The sequence below is a fragment of the Thamnophis elegans genome, chromosome 3, assembly GCF_009769535.1.
Source record: "Thamnophis elegans isolate rThaEle1 chromosome 3, rThaEle1.pri, whole genome shotgun sequence".
Classification (NCBI taxonomy): domain Eukaryota; kingdom Metazoa; phylum Chordata; class Lepidosauria; order Squamata; family Colubridae; genus Thamnophis; species Thamnophis elegans.
In genome coordinates this window covers 133,449,402-133,465,320 of record NC_045543.1, presented here as the reverse complement: position 1 = coordinate 133,465,320, position 15,919 = coordinate 133,449,402, and the positions used below count along the sequence as shown (strand labels likewise).

General features: G+C 50.3%; 1 protein-coding gene across 2 annotated transcripts in view; it reads left to right on the top strand.

Moving 5' to 3' along the window:
• The first annotated feature begins 2,020 nt into the window (after window positions 1-2,020).
• Window positions 2,021-15,919, top strand: part of ONECUT2 (one cut homeobox 2) — a 96,713-nt gene continuing 82,814 nt past the window's right edge. For both annotated transcript variants that reach the window (XM_032214709.1, XM_032214710.1), the window contains exon 1: window positions 2,021-7,632. In XM_032214709.1, coding sequence (XP_032070600.1) covers window positions 6,453-7,632 — 1,180 coding nt within the window. In that variant the 5' untranslated portion in view covers window positions 2,021-6,452. The remainder of the gene's footprint in view (window positions 7,633-15,919) is intronic.

Sequence of the window (15,919 nt, the reverse complement as noted above, 5' to 3'; positions counted from 1 at the left end):
CATATATATATATATATGAATAGTGTGTGTATATGCATGTATAATAAGTCTACCCACGTGTGTAGATACATACAGTAATCTTTGTGTGAATAGATGCTCCCCTCTACTCAGCTGTAGTGTGAAATATGCATATGTCTATATAGTGTGTGTGTGTACATATATGTACATGTAGATTATATATACAATGTAGTAGCATATGCATATATCTGGGAGTGTGTTGTATGTATGATATATACATATTTGTGTGTGTGTGTGTGCGTGCGCGTGTGTTGATAGATACTTTGCAGTGTAGCACAGCTAAATTTTATGTTCTAACTTATCTGTCAACATACACACAAATATGATGTATCCAATATATGTATACACTCATTTATGTGTATACACTCATTTATTATATATGGATAGATACAACATAGACAATATATACCTGCATGCTGTGTGTATATATGGACATTGTGTACTGTAGAGTGGGTAGGTATATATATTGAGAGTGTTCCTGTGTGTTTCTCTGAGCATAGTAGGGTAGGTTAATATTTTGCATTAGAACACACACACACACACACACACACACACACACACACACGTCGGGAATGGCGGCCGAGAGCCATTTGCCCGGGCCCGGCGGAGTCTCTCCAAGCCCCGTTTAAGATCTCTCGAAGGCACGGGCCCGCCGGAACCAGCCTTGGGGAGTTTCAGCCGGGCGGAGTCTTCCGAGGATCCGGCCTTTGGCTGGGCCTTGTCGGTTCCTGCCCTTCCAACACCGCGCGTTTGTAAAGGCGGTTGAACTTTCCCCCTGGCTTAGCCCTACCGATGAATAAAACATAACGAAGAGGGCGTAAATATGAAATGCCGATGGGCTTCTTTCATTCTCATTCATATGAGTGGCGCGCAACTGCCGAAGGCTGCGGTGCTGCTTCTCCTTCTCCAATATTAACAGAAGGCGAAGCAGCGCTTCCCAACTGGACGGGGCCCACTTTCTTTATTTAAAAAAATTGAACCGGGGAAAGTACCGTAAGAAGCAGGGAGAAGAAAAGCGCGCAAGGCCCAAGTGATACATCTCCAATGCGGATCAAAGCCATTTCAACCTGCTTTGGTTACGGCGCGTATCGTTTCCTCTCCAAATCCCCTGGAACCGACCTTGGTCTTTAGGATTGGGGAGAAGGAGCCACGGGGAAGACCCGGTCAAGATCGAGGCGGAGGTGGGGATGCGCAGCCCCTCACCTTTCAACTCTCCCCCCCCCCCGCCACGTGATCCCGGGACTCCCTTTCCCGGCTGCGCTCATTCTCCAGCCTCCTCCGCCCTGCATCCACCCCTGAGCTTCTCCGCCTCCCCGGAGAAAGAGAAAGGCGCCCCGCCCCTTCGGGAATAGGATGGGGGTGGCAGGAGCCGAAGGCAGGCCGTCAAGCCCATAAGGCACCCCCTCCCGGCGCGCGCATTTCCTCCAAGCCTTCGCCCAACGGAGGGGTTCGCAAAGCGCTTTTAAAGGGCTTGGAAAGCGAGGCGCCGGGAAGCCAGCGGAACGGCCTGCTTGACACCAGAGCCGGCCAGCGAAGCTCCGAGCTTTCCCGCGTGAAGGCGCGCTCTTCTTTGGAAGTAAGTTCTTACCCGAGCTCAGCTGGGCCTATTTTAAACGCAAACGGCTCTTCTGGCGTAAATAATCCTTTGGACGCCAAGGCAGACTTCCTTTTCCTTGGGCGAAGCGGTTGTTTTGGTCACTTCATCCACTGAGCTGGTCGCCTTCCATCCAGGGCACGAAAGGGGAACCCCAGGGTTTTCCAGAAGTCTTGGAAAGTAGGGGGGGCGGTTAATTTTTAATAGGCAATATCTGGCTTCTGGTGGCAAACCGGATTCCGACTGGATCGTCAAAGGGTGGGAAAAAATGGAAGGCCAACATTTTTCTGAATCAGTTCTGCCGGAAGTGTAAAGCTGGCAAGGTAGGAAGGAGAAGGAGAAGGAGAAGGAGAAGGAGAGGAAGAGGAAGAGGAAGAGGAAGAGGAAAAAGAAGAAGAAGAAGAAGAAGAAGAAGAAGAAGAAGAAGAAGAAGAAGAAGAAGAAGAAGAAGAAGAAGAAGAAGAAGAAGAAGAAAATTTAATTTTGCCCCAAAGAAGCTTAGAAAGGCCTTCAAAAACTTAGACTCCCTCCCCCCACCCCAAAAACAAATCCTTACAATCAAGCGATGTGGAATCAGGGAAATTCTAAGAGACTGTCAGGCAAAACCTCCCTGCATTCAAATCTGAATTCTTTCTTCCCAAAACCCAAATCAGGATCCTCCTAATATCGCAAACTAGCCAGATCTATTCTAGCCATCTTTATAAAAATAAAAATAAAAAAATGGTAGCAGGTCCTCCCTGCAAAATGCCAATAAGTAGATTATTAACAGCATTGCTTATTTTTAAAAAAATATAACTAACTTATAAGAATCGTTTTTATTTCATTGAATAATATAATGCAACAGAAATGAATGAAGCAGCATTGGTATGAGCCTAAACGATGATGGGTAAAAATGTGACGGATATTTTTTTTGTTGAATCGATCTACAAAAATGAAAATTAATGGATTAATATTTTTGTATCCTTTATTTTTCCCTAGTATGTATGTTGTATGTGTGTGTGTAGATATGAATGTGTTTTTGTGTGTACACCTACCTATATAATATATGCATGGGAAAGAGGGATTTTACAGCCCTATAAAGGCAGAAAGGCTTGGAAATCTCCACCACAATTTAGCTGGACAAGGAAAACCTACTGCGAATTTACAGTTGCCATCCTTATAACCTGGTTTTATGTACTTTGGCTGAGAAGTCATTTTCGAATAAGCCCATTGAGAAGTGCCTCCTAAAATTTCCATTTTATTGCATTTTAGGCCAATTTAATCGGAAGAACATTCCATCCCCCGCATGGATTTTATTTTAACTAAAGAGATTTGGGATTATTATTATTTTGTTCTTTTTAGCCAATCGGTTTCGCGATCTGTGATCTTTAACTTTACCTTCGAGTAATCTCTCCCCATTTACTCACTTTGGAAGCAAATCCCAGTTAAAACCTACACAGTTTTGGTTACTTCAGAATAAACCTGGCTTCCCAAGTTTTGGGTTTCAGAAGAAGGAAGGGAGCTCGGCGGGTCCCCTACACACAAAACGCTTCGGGCTGGCCGGTATTTCTCAACGCTGATTTTGCAGCCCCCCTCCTTTCTAATCCCAAAGTGGGACTCCTTTCTCCGCAGCCCGCCCCAAATTGTTTTCTAAGCCAGGTTTTCTCTAACAGCTGGAAGTAGTTGGAAAGGGGCTGCTATGGGAAGACCCCCCGCTCTTCCGTTGACAGCTGATCAAAAGAAAATAGGTCACGCTTTTCAAACTTATGCGCCCCCCTCTCCTTAATTGCTGTCTCTTTAAACAAAGGCAACATCTGCGCAACCTCAGCCGGGCTCAACCCTTCTTCGGGGGGCAACCTGTTCTTACACCCCACGCCTCCCCTCCCCCAGCCTTCGTAAAGAAGCCGAAACTTTTGGACTGCCGGTTTAGCCAAGCTGGGTCCAGCAGGTTTTGAAGGGCGATCGCTTCCTCTTACTCAAGAAATTCACCAAAGCAATGGAAGGAGGCAAGGCTGGGCCAAAGCTAGCTGTTAAGAGTCCTAAAGTGGCCCAACCGTGCGGTATCCAGCGAGCTTTACTTTCATGTAAAGTCAGTCCAGGTTGCCCGCTTATTGGAGAGTGAAGCTGCAGGCGCGTTTACTAAATTGACAAGGATGAATTCCAGACTAAAATGGGAAGATTTCAATCTGAAAACTCTATCAAGCTGAACCTTACTAAACCCAATGGGGTTACTTTTAAGTAAAGGAACTTAGGACGCTGCTATTACAGATCGGCAGATAACCCTGGGGGTATTTAGAGTCCTGGATTACCACCACCACCCACTTCCTCAAATAGTATTTGCTAATGTTGCATAAATAGCAACTTTAGAAGCCAGGAAATATATCACTGTTGGGAACCCTTCCCCTGAGTTTATTTTACAGCCATCCGTTTTCTACCGGATTCTGCTACTGCCTCTTCGACCAACGTCCCTCTTTGTCCTTATTTTGTGCCGGATGGGGGTCTCCGAACAACTCGAGGCCCAGGCGCCTTTCCTGGAAAGCGGCTTGGGCCCAGCCTGGACTGGAAAGATTTGAAAGGATTTAATTCCCAGCCAATGAGATCAATCGAAAATGGAACGCAGTCAGTCCTATTGCATTCCCTACGTGCAAGTTTTCCGAATCGAGTTTCTCCGGGCCCTTAAGATTTACTTAAAGGACAATCGCGATCGTTTAAAACAACACGGACTGGTCTCTTTATTATTATAGGTCTAGGCACCCTTTTTTTGCCTTTCAAATGTAAAAATATCCCGAGGCAACCTTTGAGACACTTCCTCTCTGTGCGAAATCTAAAGACCTTAAAGGAAGCCAAGCGAGCCAGCTAAGCATTTGGAGATAATTCCAGCTATTCCCATCCAGCGGGTGTAACTCACCTGGTTGAGCCCAGCCCAAGTTTATTACCCAGTCAAGGTGCTTATACGCTGGACTAAGACCCTTTCCTGTTTCCTAGAGGAAAGAGGGCCGTCGGAAGAGGGGAACGGAGGCGCTAAGGTGGCTCTCCAGCTCTCCCACGTCCAAAGCGGTATCAATAAAAACGTCCAAGCGGAGGTTAATGGTGGGCTGGATCCGAACTTAGCAGCCATTGTGACGAGCACACACTTGTTTTTAGGACGGGAGGCGTTGGCTTTGCTCTCCGTCGGGCTGCAAAGCAAGATTTAGTTAGGAATGTCTCCGGGGCAGAGATCTCCCTTTACAATGTCCTCGGGAACTTGACGATAATGTAGTGTCCGTGGGGCAGATTTCCTGGAAGAAGGTTTCTATGGTGATTTCATTGGAAACAGCAATGGAGAGGGGGAGGCGATGCGCTGGGATCCGAAAGAACTCGACCTAAGGGTCGCCTCTACTTTTGCGCCTGTCCGGAAAGAGATCTGCACCTGCACCCACGCGGCTTTGTTTATTGGGTGTTTCCTCCCCCCTCCCCCCCCCAACGCGCTGGGTTGCAGGGCCGGCCGACGAACCCGAGTGCCTCTGAAAAGCAGGTAGGCGCTCCGGCGGCCTCTCCGCGGGAAGGCAACTTCGGCGAAGTTCGGCGCCGCGTTCTTCTCAGCCGCCGCGCGGGAGGCGCAGCCGAGGGAGACGGCCTGGCAGGGGGCTCCGCAGATCCCGGGCAGCCCGCCTTTCCGCCTCCCCCTCGGCAACCTCTACCCGGAGAGGAGAGTGCGCCCGCCCTAGCGACCGGGGCTGAGGCGAGGTGGGAAGGCGAGGCGGCGTTCCAGACGGGAGCACTGAGGGGGCTTCTGCTCAAAGGCCGCTCGGGACGTCGCCCGCCGGAGCGCCGGGATTGACAAGACTCCCCTTCGGAGGGCGGGAAAAGAACAGCCCCCCCCCCTCCCCCGTTTGCCTCAGCGGGAAGGACAACGTCCGCCTGCTTTCCCCTCCCGCGAGGCGAGTCTGTGGAGAGCCGGCGAAGCGATTATTATTATTATTACTGCTACTACTACGGTTGCTCTTATTATTGTGGTTATTTAGCTTCGGGGCGTGGCTCGGCCGCCCTGCCACGGGGCCCTCCCCTCGCTGCCTTTGTGCGAGGCACGGGTCCCGGCTCGTGCCCAAGCGCGGGGCGACCTCCTGACTCGACCCCCCGGTGAAGAGAGCCCGGAGGCCGCAGCCTCTTTTCAATCCTCTCGCGCTGCTCTCTCGGCGGCGTTTGGAGAGCCGGCGCCTGAGAATCTCTCAGGCCAGCTTGAAGCCTCCCGCGGCCAGGCTCCGCCCCCCTGGCGGCTCGCCATTGGCTGAGCTTTGGCAGCTGGGCCTCCCTCGCCCCCTCCTCTCCCTCGTCGGCCGGCTTGCTGGAAGGCTTTTCGCAGATTGGGCGGGAGGCTGGTCAATCGGAGAGGAGCGCCCGCCCCCACTCCCCTCCCTCCTCGCGCGCGGGGGGCCGGGCTAGAGGGATGGGTGGGAGGCGAAGCGCGAGCGCAACTCTGGACAGCTCCCGCTAGCCCAGCAGAAGACGGAAGGGCAGGCTAGGGCTCGGACATGGCGAGGAGGCAGCCGCGGCGCTGGGCAGGCTGAGGCGCGGCAAGGCCGGGGGCTTCCTTCCCCCCCCCCCGCGGGTACAACTGAGAGGCCTTACAGCGACTCCCCCCCCTCCCTGCGCGCCCCGGCCGTCAGCCAAGAGGCGGCAAGAGGCTCGAATCGCTGGGCTGGAAAGGAGCCGCCGCCACCACCACCACCGCAGCAGCAGCAGCAGCAAGCAGCAGCCGCCACCGGGCGCCCGGAGCGCTCGCTCGCTCTCTCTCCCCGCCCCCGCCCAGCACACCCCTGGAGCCACGGCCGCCTTAGCCGCCGCCGCCGCCACACCACCGCCGGCTCGCCCCATGGACTGAATGAAGGCTGTCTGCACCCCCTATCGATGCCTCACCAAAGAGCTGGAGAGCTGCGCCATGAACCCAGAGCTGACAATGGAGAGCCTGGGGCCCTTGCACGGGCCGGCCGGCCCTGAGCAGGACTTGATGGGCAGCCCAAGCCCGCACCACCACCCACCGGGCAGGAGCGCCGGCCCGCTCCGGGTCCACCCGCCGCCTGCTCCCCCGGGCCCGCCGCCTTCCCATCAGGAGCTGGCCTCCGCCTCCTCGCGTTCGGCCATGGTGAGCAGCATGGCTTCCTTGCTGGACGGGGCAGGGGACTACCGGCCGGAGCTCTCCATCCCGCTGCACCACGCCATGAGCATGCCCTGCGACTCCTCGCCGCCCGGCCTGGGTATGGCCAGCACTTACACCACGCTGACGCCTCTCCAGCCCCTGCCGCCCATCTCCACCGTCTCGGACAAGTTCCACCACCCGCACGCCCACCACCATCACCATCACCCGCACGCCCACCACCCGCACGCCCATCATCCCCACCAGCACCAGCGCCTCTCGGGCAACGTCAGCGGCAGCTTCACCCTGATGCGCGACGAGCGGGGACTCCCGGCCATGAACAACCTCTACGGGCCCTACAAAGAGATGGCCGGGATGGGCCAGAGCCTCTCGCCGCTGGGCAACGGCCTGGGTTCCCTCCACAACCCCCAGCAGGGCCTCCACAACTACGGGCCGGCCGTCCCCGAGAAGATGCTGAGCCCCAACTTCGAGGCCCACCCGGCCATGCTGACCCGGAGCGACCAACACCTCTCGCGGGGCCTAGCCACCCCTCCGGCCCCGATGATGGCTCACCTGAACGGGATGCATCACCCCGGCGGCCACCCGCAGCCCCACGGGCCCGTCTTGGCCTCCAGCCGGGAGAGGCCGCCTTCCTCCTCCAGCGGCCAGGTGAGCAACTCGGGCCAGCTGGAGGAGATCAACACCAAAGAAGTGGCGCAGAGAATCACCGCCGAGCTGAAGCGCTACAGCATCCCCCAGGCCATCTTCGCCCAGCGGGTGCTGTGCCGTTCTCAGGGGACCCTTTCAGACCTTCTAAGGAACCCTAAGCCTTGGAGTAAACTGAAATCGGGCAGGGAGACCTTCCGAAGAATGTGGAAATGGCTGCAGGAACCCGAGTTCCAGAGGATGTCAGCCTTAAGACTTGCGGGTAAGTGGCTCGCCTGGGGGGCCCCAAAGAGCCCCCAAATGTCCAGAGGTGGCTCTGGAAGGGAGGGAAAACTTGTGTTCACGTGCCTGCCGACTGACTAGCAGAGCGCCCTATACGTCCGGAGGGGCGGCTGGAGTTCTCCTTCTAAGAGCGCCCAGGCCAGCGTTTGAACTTGGCCGGGTATCCCATGACCCTTGTCTCGCGGTTTCCGATGGGGATGCTAACAAGACAACACCTTGGTCACTTTCACACGCCCTCCCTTTAAGCTGCCTCCAACCTGGGCTTAAGAGCCTGGTGCTTCCGTTGCTCTGGAGGGCGACTCCTTCTCTTCCTTCAGATCCCTTGGGGAGGGAGGGGGGTTCCAACCTTCGAGCAGCCGTGGTCAGAAGGCTATAACCTCTTCTGGAGGAGCGAAGGTTGCGTTGGGTCAAAAGGGCTTTGTGTGTGTGTGTGTGTGTGTGTGTGTGTGTGTGTGTGTGCATTGTCCCAACACTCTCTCTGTAAACTTCTTGAAGGAGGAGGGGTTTGATTCCATTCCCCTCCTCGTAGGGCGAAGGTACGCCTCCTTGTGCTTTGAAAGGAGCGTGTTCTTCCAACGCCAGCCTTTGCGCTCCGTTCAGCACTCTGTGTTTATGTGTGTACCGCTAGACACGCGTGCGGTACAACGCCGAAGTGCGGCTTCCCCCTTGGCTAAAGCCTGAAAGACCGTGTGTGCGAGGTTAACCGGGGGGGGGGGGAGTGGGGCGTCCGTGCTTAATGCGGATAGGTGTGGGAATGCATATTTTTCTCCCAGGACTCCCTTTCCTCTTTGTTTCACTTATTGGTGTGTGTCATTTCAAAGTCACCGAGGAGAAGGGGGTTGGTGGATCAATTAAAATTCACGATTGGGTTGTGAAAAATGAGGCGTTGAGCGTTTAAGCCACCCAAAAAAAAAAATGCTTCAGAGGAAGGGCTTTGGGGGAGGGGAGGGGGGAGGAAGAAGAAACGGGCGCTATTTTCTGCAGAACAGATTGGATAGATTCGAAGCGAAGAGTGCGAGAACAATCACTTGTGTTGTGGGTACGCCGATATTGTTCTTTTGATGTCTGCCGAGTTGTTTGCCAGCATCCTCTAGCGGCCGCGGCGGGAAGTCGCGCCTCTATTGTTCTAATAACACTCGGCCAGGAGTTTCGACCATTTGACACTGTTATGCGTGTCGCGGAAAAATACACCGTGCCCCCATTCCGGACAAGGGAAAAAGGGATCCGTTTGGAGAAAGATTTCACTTACGGGGCGAGGCCTACGGGGACGCGGCGACCGGCCGGTCTTCCTCGCTTGAGACTGCCTAGCGTTTAAAGGTCTAAAGCTGTTGAGACCTTTCGCGAACACGCGTGATTTCTCAAATAAGGAGTCTTGCAAAGGATGCATTCGACCGCTGTTTGGCCTCTCGCGCCTGCGCCGGGGGGGGAAATTAAAAAATAAAAACAATAAATGCAATAAACGGGGGAGGCAGGGCGCAAGAATGCGCAACGATATACGGTAACGACCATCCTTCCAGCGCCTCTCCCTTTGCTATTTGCTGGCGGCCTCTGTCAAACGCAGCGCGTTGCCTTCTAAATCCGAGGCGACCTTTTGTTTATAAGCTGCCCGATTTCCTGCAGAGCTAGGAAGCCATCCAGGAATGTTTACAAATGTATTTCAGAAAATGCGGGCGGAGGAAGGGAGGGGGGGGAATCCCGCCTATTTCTGACAATTGCTTCATTCACCTGTGTTTGATGGATTCTGGCCTGTAGCAATTAATCGTTGGCTGGTATTGATTAGGGAGGGGGGAGGGGGGGAGAAAGCCAGCGAGTGGCTCCCAGCGATGACTTTCGCTGAAAGGAGCTGAGCTCCTAAATCTTTTTTTTCCTCCCCTTCCCCTTCCGTCCTCATCCTACCCTTCCCTGCCCCCAATTATCTCTTGTATATATTTAGAGGCGCTTGCTTGCATCCCCGGCTTCCTTGATTGTCTTCCCGGGCGCTTGCAAAGCCTGCCCCGGAGGGAGGGAGAGAGGAAGGCAGGGAAAGAGGGGAGTTTTATCTGGCACGTCTGCCAGTGATTTATTATTAATTAGCATTCCTGCTCGTTTAATTACGAGCCCAGCCGCTCGCTTGTGGGAAACTCACGCGGGTAATGATGGGGAGATGCAAACGCCCGTGTTTGTGCTGTGCTGTGAGCTGGTGGGTTAGGAGAAGAGACGTGGCTAGATAGGCGTCCTTTGTTCGTGTGTGTGTGTGTGTGTGTGTGTGCCCGCACGCTTGTCACCCATTTCCTAACAAGGCAGTTTGGAAACACCGCGCATCCACAGATGAGGTCCCCCCCCCCTCTCTCTCTCTCTCTCTTTCTCTCCTCCCCTCCTCTTTCCTTCCTCTCCCTCCCCCTTTCCACTTTCTCATTCGTTCTTATAGCGATGATAATTAACGTGAGAAACGTCTGAAATGCATATCGACCAGACTTTTATGCGGGGGGTTATCATCAGCAAGCCTAATAAACCAAGCGCCAGGACCAGGAAGGAAAACCTCCCTCCTCCGCCTCTTTATGGTCGGTTCCTCGCTCTCTTAACCTTCCCCATGTGATGGTAGCTGCAGATGACCAAATGTTTTAATCTGATTTCTCAAAATGCTAGAAAAGTAAGTGAAATGTGGTGGAAAAACGCACAGTCCTCGATTCCTTTTGGGGATTCCTCAAACACTCCTTTTTTTGGAAGCAGAGGAATCTTCGGATGGGATTACTGGAGCCATAGCTGAGAAGGAATCCCCTCGCTTTGCTTTTTTTTTTTTTCCAGAAGAGTTGACCTTCAAATGGCCTTATTCTAGAATAGGCCGAAGAAAAGGCGGGGGGAGGAGAGGAGTGGGTCATACTTCGAGGATGGCTTCAGGGCAACTTGGGGGAGGGGCTGCGAGGTGCGATGCCCTGGAGTAAGCGCCGCGGAACGGCTCCATTTTCCGGGAAAGGGTGCGCCTTTGCCGGCTGTCACTTAGCCTCCAACTTTCTTAAGGCGAAAAGTGGGAAGGTTGACATCCATCGGGAATTCATACTAAGCACTGGTGGCATTGCCTTAGTTTGGGCCGTGAAAACCACCAAGGTCAGAGAGCACCAAAGACCCCCTCCTCGTTTCAACCCTGAGCAAAAAAAAAAATATTGTCTGTTAATCACCATTTTGTCTGCAGGGCCAAATACCCAGGCTATCCGAGGGTTTATAGAATAGAATAGAATAGAATAGAATAGAATAGAGGAGAGAATTGATTAGAAGAGAAGAGAAGAGAACACAACACAACACAACAGCACCGAACTCTTTATTGGCCAAGTGTGATTGGACACACAAGGAATTCGTCTTTGGTGCATATGCTCTTATAGCCTTTAAACCTGAAATTCAACTCATGCTGTTGACATTGCAGCCTTTAGTCGATTGATGAGGGCCAGGATCGGTCCGGTTTGGAGATTGGGCGCGTTAGCCTCGGCTCACTTGTTGCGAATCAGCCTGGTTCCGTTCAAAAGTGGGACCCATACTGCCCAGTTCAGGATTGAGGGCAGGATCTCCATTGGCGCCCCCTTCCCTATCTAAGTCAATGCGCGGTTTAGATCCTTTACCACTCATGGCCCGGAAAAACGGGAGCGTCCGGAAAGATTCCAGCTGCTGAAATCACCCTTTGGAGGGTATTTGAACGAAAGGGGTTGCCTACCTCGTATGCAAAGCCCCTCTGCCATCTGATGGTTTCGGATCTTGGGGCCAGATGGTGGGGTCCTTTTCCTCCACATCTGCTCCATTTTCCACCCCGTTTTATTCCCCCACCCCCCCTCCCCGAGTAGCGAAATTTGCAGAACTGATTCAGGGAGTAAATAAATATAGTCTCTCGAAGACCAGCAAAACAGGGAGGAGAAGGTGCGAAGGGAAGGAGGAAGAAAAAAAGAAAGCACCCTTTTCTATCCATTATTTTATTTTATTTTTTTAAAAAAACCAATTATCGGGGATTCCGGTCAGCTGGGCAGAAGAGAGAATAAGGGGGGGAGGAGGGCGGGGAGGGAGAAATAAAAATCATCACACTGGGCCGTGGCCCTTCTAGCAGCCGAGAGATGGTAAGTCATAGATCTCCAACCTTAGGGGGCAACCCCACAATTTTTGGGTTAGTCGCTTCGTGGGGCAAGGTGGCGGCACTGACGGGCTGGAGCGCCTCGTTGAAGAAGAAGAAGAAGAAGAAAGAAGCCTTGCTTTCTCTTCCTCTTCTCCTCCGCCGCCCCCCCCCCGCCTCCCCCCTCCTTTCCTGGAGCCATTAAAAATGCATATTCGAGCCCCACAGGGCGAGAAGAGTCGCTTAGACGGGCTTGGTTTCTTTTCATATTTAATGTCGATTTAGGCTCTGAGCCCAGATAGAAATCGCTCTATTAAAAAAAAAAAAATGGGAGCGTCTGGTAGGTGTCATTTTTAACAAAAAAAAAACAGCGAAAACAAAAAAACATGCAGCGCAGCTTTATAACCCGCCTTGTAGGAGGGTGACGGGGATGAAAGGTCCCCGGAGTCCATAGTCGCTCTGAGGAAAAGGCCAGTTAATTGTTTTCACCTTTGCGATAAATTACACTTATGCAAAACTAGCTCTCTTCCTCTCCCGGTCCTGCCTCACCCACCCCCTAAATTTAACGATTTTCAATTAGGAGAAACATCACAAGGGGGGGGAGAGAAGGCCGCGAGAGTAAAAGAGAGCTAGACAATCCCACTAAGGTACAGTATCTACCATTAGACGTATAGGTGGGCCTATGAGGCCGAAAGGTAAGGGCAAATCCTCCCCCCCTTACCCCCAGCTTCGGGGGATAGTTAGGAATACAGAAAGAGCCCTTTATAAGGAGCCCGTCACTTCTTAACGCATAGACACGCGAGTCTTCCCCGTACGCACACACACACACACACTGCCGGACCCACGTTGGTGATCAAGGAGTGGCGCCCTCCCTTTGCAAGAACGGCGGGCAATGTTGGCGCCTCTGAGCAGTCCCCTGGCTTCGGTCAACACCCGGGGTGCTTCAATTATCGCCCCCTTATTAACCTCCCGCCCTTCTCCCTCGAGGGAGGCTGCGGAGCAGGGAGACAGCTTCCCTTCTTCCGCGGCGCAATTCCTGCGCGTCGGGCGGGCGCTTAAACCACAGACGAAAACAGCCCCCCACCCCTGCCCCCCATTTGACGCCTGCAAACCAAACCTGGCCTCCTCGCGTCTCCCCAGCGTGCAAATTCGCGTACGCTTCGCACCTTCCCTGATGTTTACACTTTTGTTATTTCCTTTCGCTCCCTCTCTCTCTTTTTTTGCCCCCCCCCGATATGGGCTTCTTTAAACGGGAGTTACCGCGTCAAGTTGAGAGCGAGGGCAGGGTGCGAACGCTTAAATATATGTATGTAGACGGATGCGATCGGTTAATAATGCAGGGCACAGTTACGGTCTCGATTAGGCACGTTTAAGTCCCATTGATTGTGACGGGAGGATTGAAAGGCAGACTTCAGCCTTCCCCATTGAAATCAATAGGGCCTAAAAGTAAATAATAACTGGGCTGTGTCTGGCTTTGTTTATAGCATTTCATCTCCTGAAACCTGATAGTAGTACCCTTCTAACTGGCTTCTTTGGGGTGGTGGTGAGGGGATTGTGTTATAATATCTGCACTGCATTGCAATGTAACACCATCAGCTCATCCAGGGTCCTTCAGACATAAATACAGCGTAGTGTTAGGCACTAGAGAGTAAATCCCCCCCCCTTTTTTTTGCTGTCTGCCACTGAACGCAAAAGGGCAGCTGGCGATAGCAAGTGTGAATACTCCCTAAGACACCCACAGATCTGTTTGTATACAGGGATCAATTAGCGAAATGGTATCTTGTGGGAACCTTTGTTGACCGTCGGTTTTTTTGCAAAGCAGTCTGGGACCCGTACATATTCATTTCCCTGGAGTTTTGGCAGAAGAAGCGATCAAAAATGCCATTTTAAGAATGACTGCAAAGGGAGCTTCCTTTTGCTTAGGCTAATCTATAATCTAGATTCAGTGTTTATCTTGCAATTGCAGTTCAATGAGACTTTAAATAAAAATATCACAGAACGTGTTTCTTAATTAAGGTTTAAAACTAAAGCATGCTTCTTTGCCACCAATTTCTCCGAAATGGCCACAATCCAATAAAATGTTAAACTGACCTAGGTAAATTGGACTGTCTTTAGAAGCAAAGTTCTAATCGAGCCCTCTAACTTGGTCTCTATTAGGATTGCAAGATTAAGTTGGTTTTTGTCTGAATTGTTGCTTGATTTAAAAGGGGACCTTAAACTATTCAAGTGAAAGAATTCTGTATCTTCTTAGTGACAGAAGAGCTGACTATGGTTATATATGTGGAAGATGTTCAGAGGGCACATGTGTCTATATTCCCAAACTCATTTCTGTGTGGTCCCTTCATAGAAATCACTGCACAATCTGCTTAGGTGATTGATCTCGGATCCTTCCTCAGACTCTTTAATTTTTTAATGGACATATGGTAATCCAAAAGGGACGAGAGAAAAAACTACCTACTTACCATATATTAACACCTGTATATGTCTTTACAACAATGTTACCTTTAATATTTTTAGAATACTGCATAGAAAAAGCCTCTCAACTCTCACAACAAAAAGTCTTGATAACCATGCTGTTCAATAATATATTTTTTGCCTTCTGTCAAGGTATGGAAGCTTGATTTCTTTTCAACCCTAGAAAGTGTGTTGCATTCATGTCTATTATAGAATTAACACTAACATAAACAGCCAAGAAATGGTTGGTGATCCTGCCAGAATTGGAAAAAGGTTCTTAGGAAATAGATCAGCTTTTTCTCTGACCGTTTGCTATATTTATGAACATTATTTGCTATCACACTATCTAAGGTAATGGATGACAGAAGATTCATTGCCATGCATAGTATAATATTAATACTTGTTGTAACTATATTTTGTTCATGGTCCAATGGGGAGAAAATATTTTAATAGATCATCAGCTGCCTTTGGACAGATTGACTGAATATATTAAATTAATGTGTATATTACTCAAAACTGATTACAATATTTTTAATTTCTTGGAGACTGTGAAATAAGAAACAAAAGTTACCACTTATAATAAAAAGGGACATTATAGCTCCAGAAAACTTGATGCTTAGGCTGAAGACCAAAATGGTGTTAGCTTCCATCCCCCACCTAGATGTAAAATGACACAAGGATAAAAATAACCTAACATCTGAAAACATTTTACCTACTTTATGCTCCATGGTCCAGGATCTGTTTCCCAAAAGTATTGGCACATTTTGGTTCATAGTAGGGCCTAATCTTTCCTTATCATTGACTGATCCAATAACTCACTGGTATCAGAAACAGCCTGGCATGGAGAAATAAACAGATGTACCTTTAACTTTCAGTCACACACACATAAAAATTGTCCATTAACAATTAAATATCTGTGGTTCTAAGAGAGTGGATGGGTTGGTTTGTTTTTGTTAACAAAGTTAATCATGAATCAATGCCATTTTTTCATAGCAGATTTTGTTTTATTGATGCCAGTGTGAATTTATGTTAAGTGTGCCTTCTTTCTTAGTCATACAGTGTATTTTTTTCTTAGGGTGTACTTTGAAATTCACATTATTCATGAATAATAATTAGGTAATAATAATGCCCCTTGATTAGTATTTTTCTTGCTTTTTACTGATTAAAAGCTATGGCATGATTAATTTAAAATATATATATATAATAGCACCAGCAGAGCCTTTAATCTTCATAACTTGTATTTGTAAAAAAGACTGCAAATGGGAGGACGTTGATTATCCAATAGGTAGCCTCCATCAGAGCCAATCAGAAATAAGATATAATAATAGGTACCTAAAGACAGCAGAACAAAAGAGAAAGAACTTGAGAAAATCACAAAATACAAAGACTTGCAAATAGGAATAGAAGGATTGTGGCAAAATAGCAATAGCAATAGTTAGACTTATATACCGCTTCATGGGGCTTTCAGCCCTCTCTAAGCGTTTACAGAGTCAGCATATTGCCCCCAACAACAATCCGGGTCCTCATTTTACCCACCTCGGAAGGATGGAAGGCTGAGTCAACCTTGAGCCTGGTGGGATTTGAACAGCCGAACTGCTGAACTGCAGTCAGCTGAAGTAGCCTGCAGTGCTGCATTTAACCACTGTGCCACCTTGGTAGTGCCAACCGTCATAGGCACCGTTGGTGCAAGCTCAAAACATCTGAGCATCACTTGAACACCATTGGCATTGACACATCCCATCAG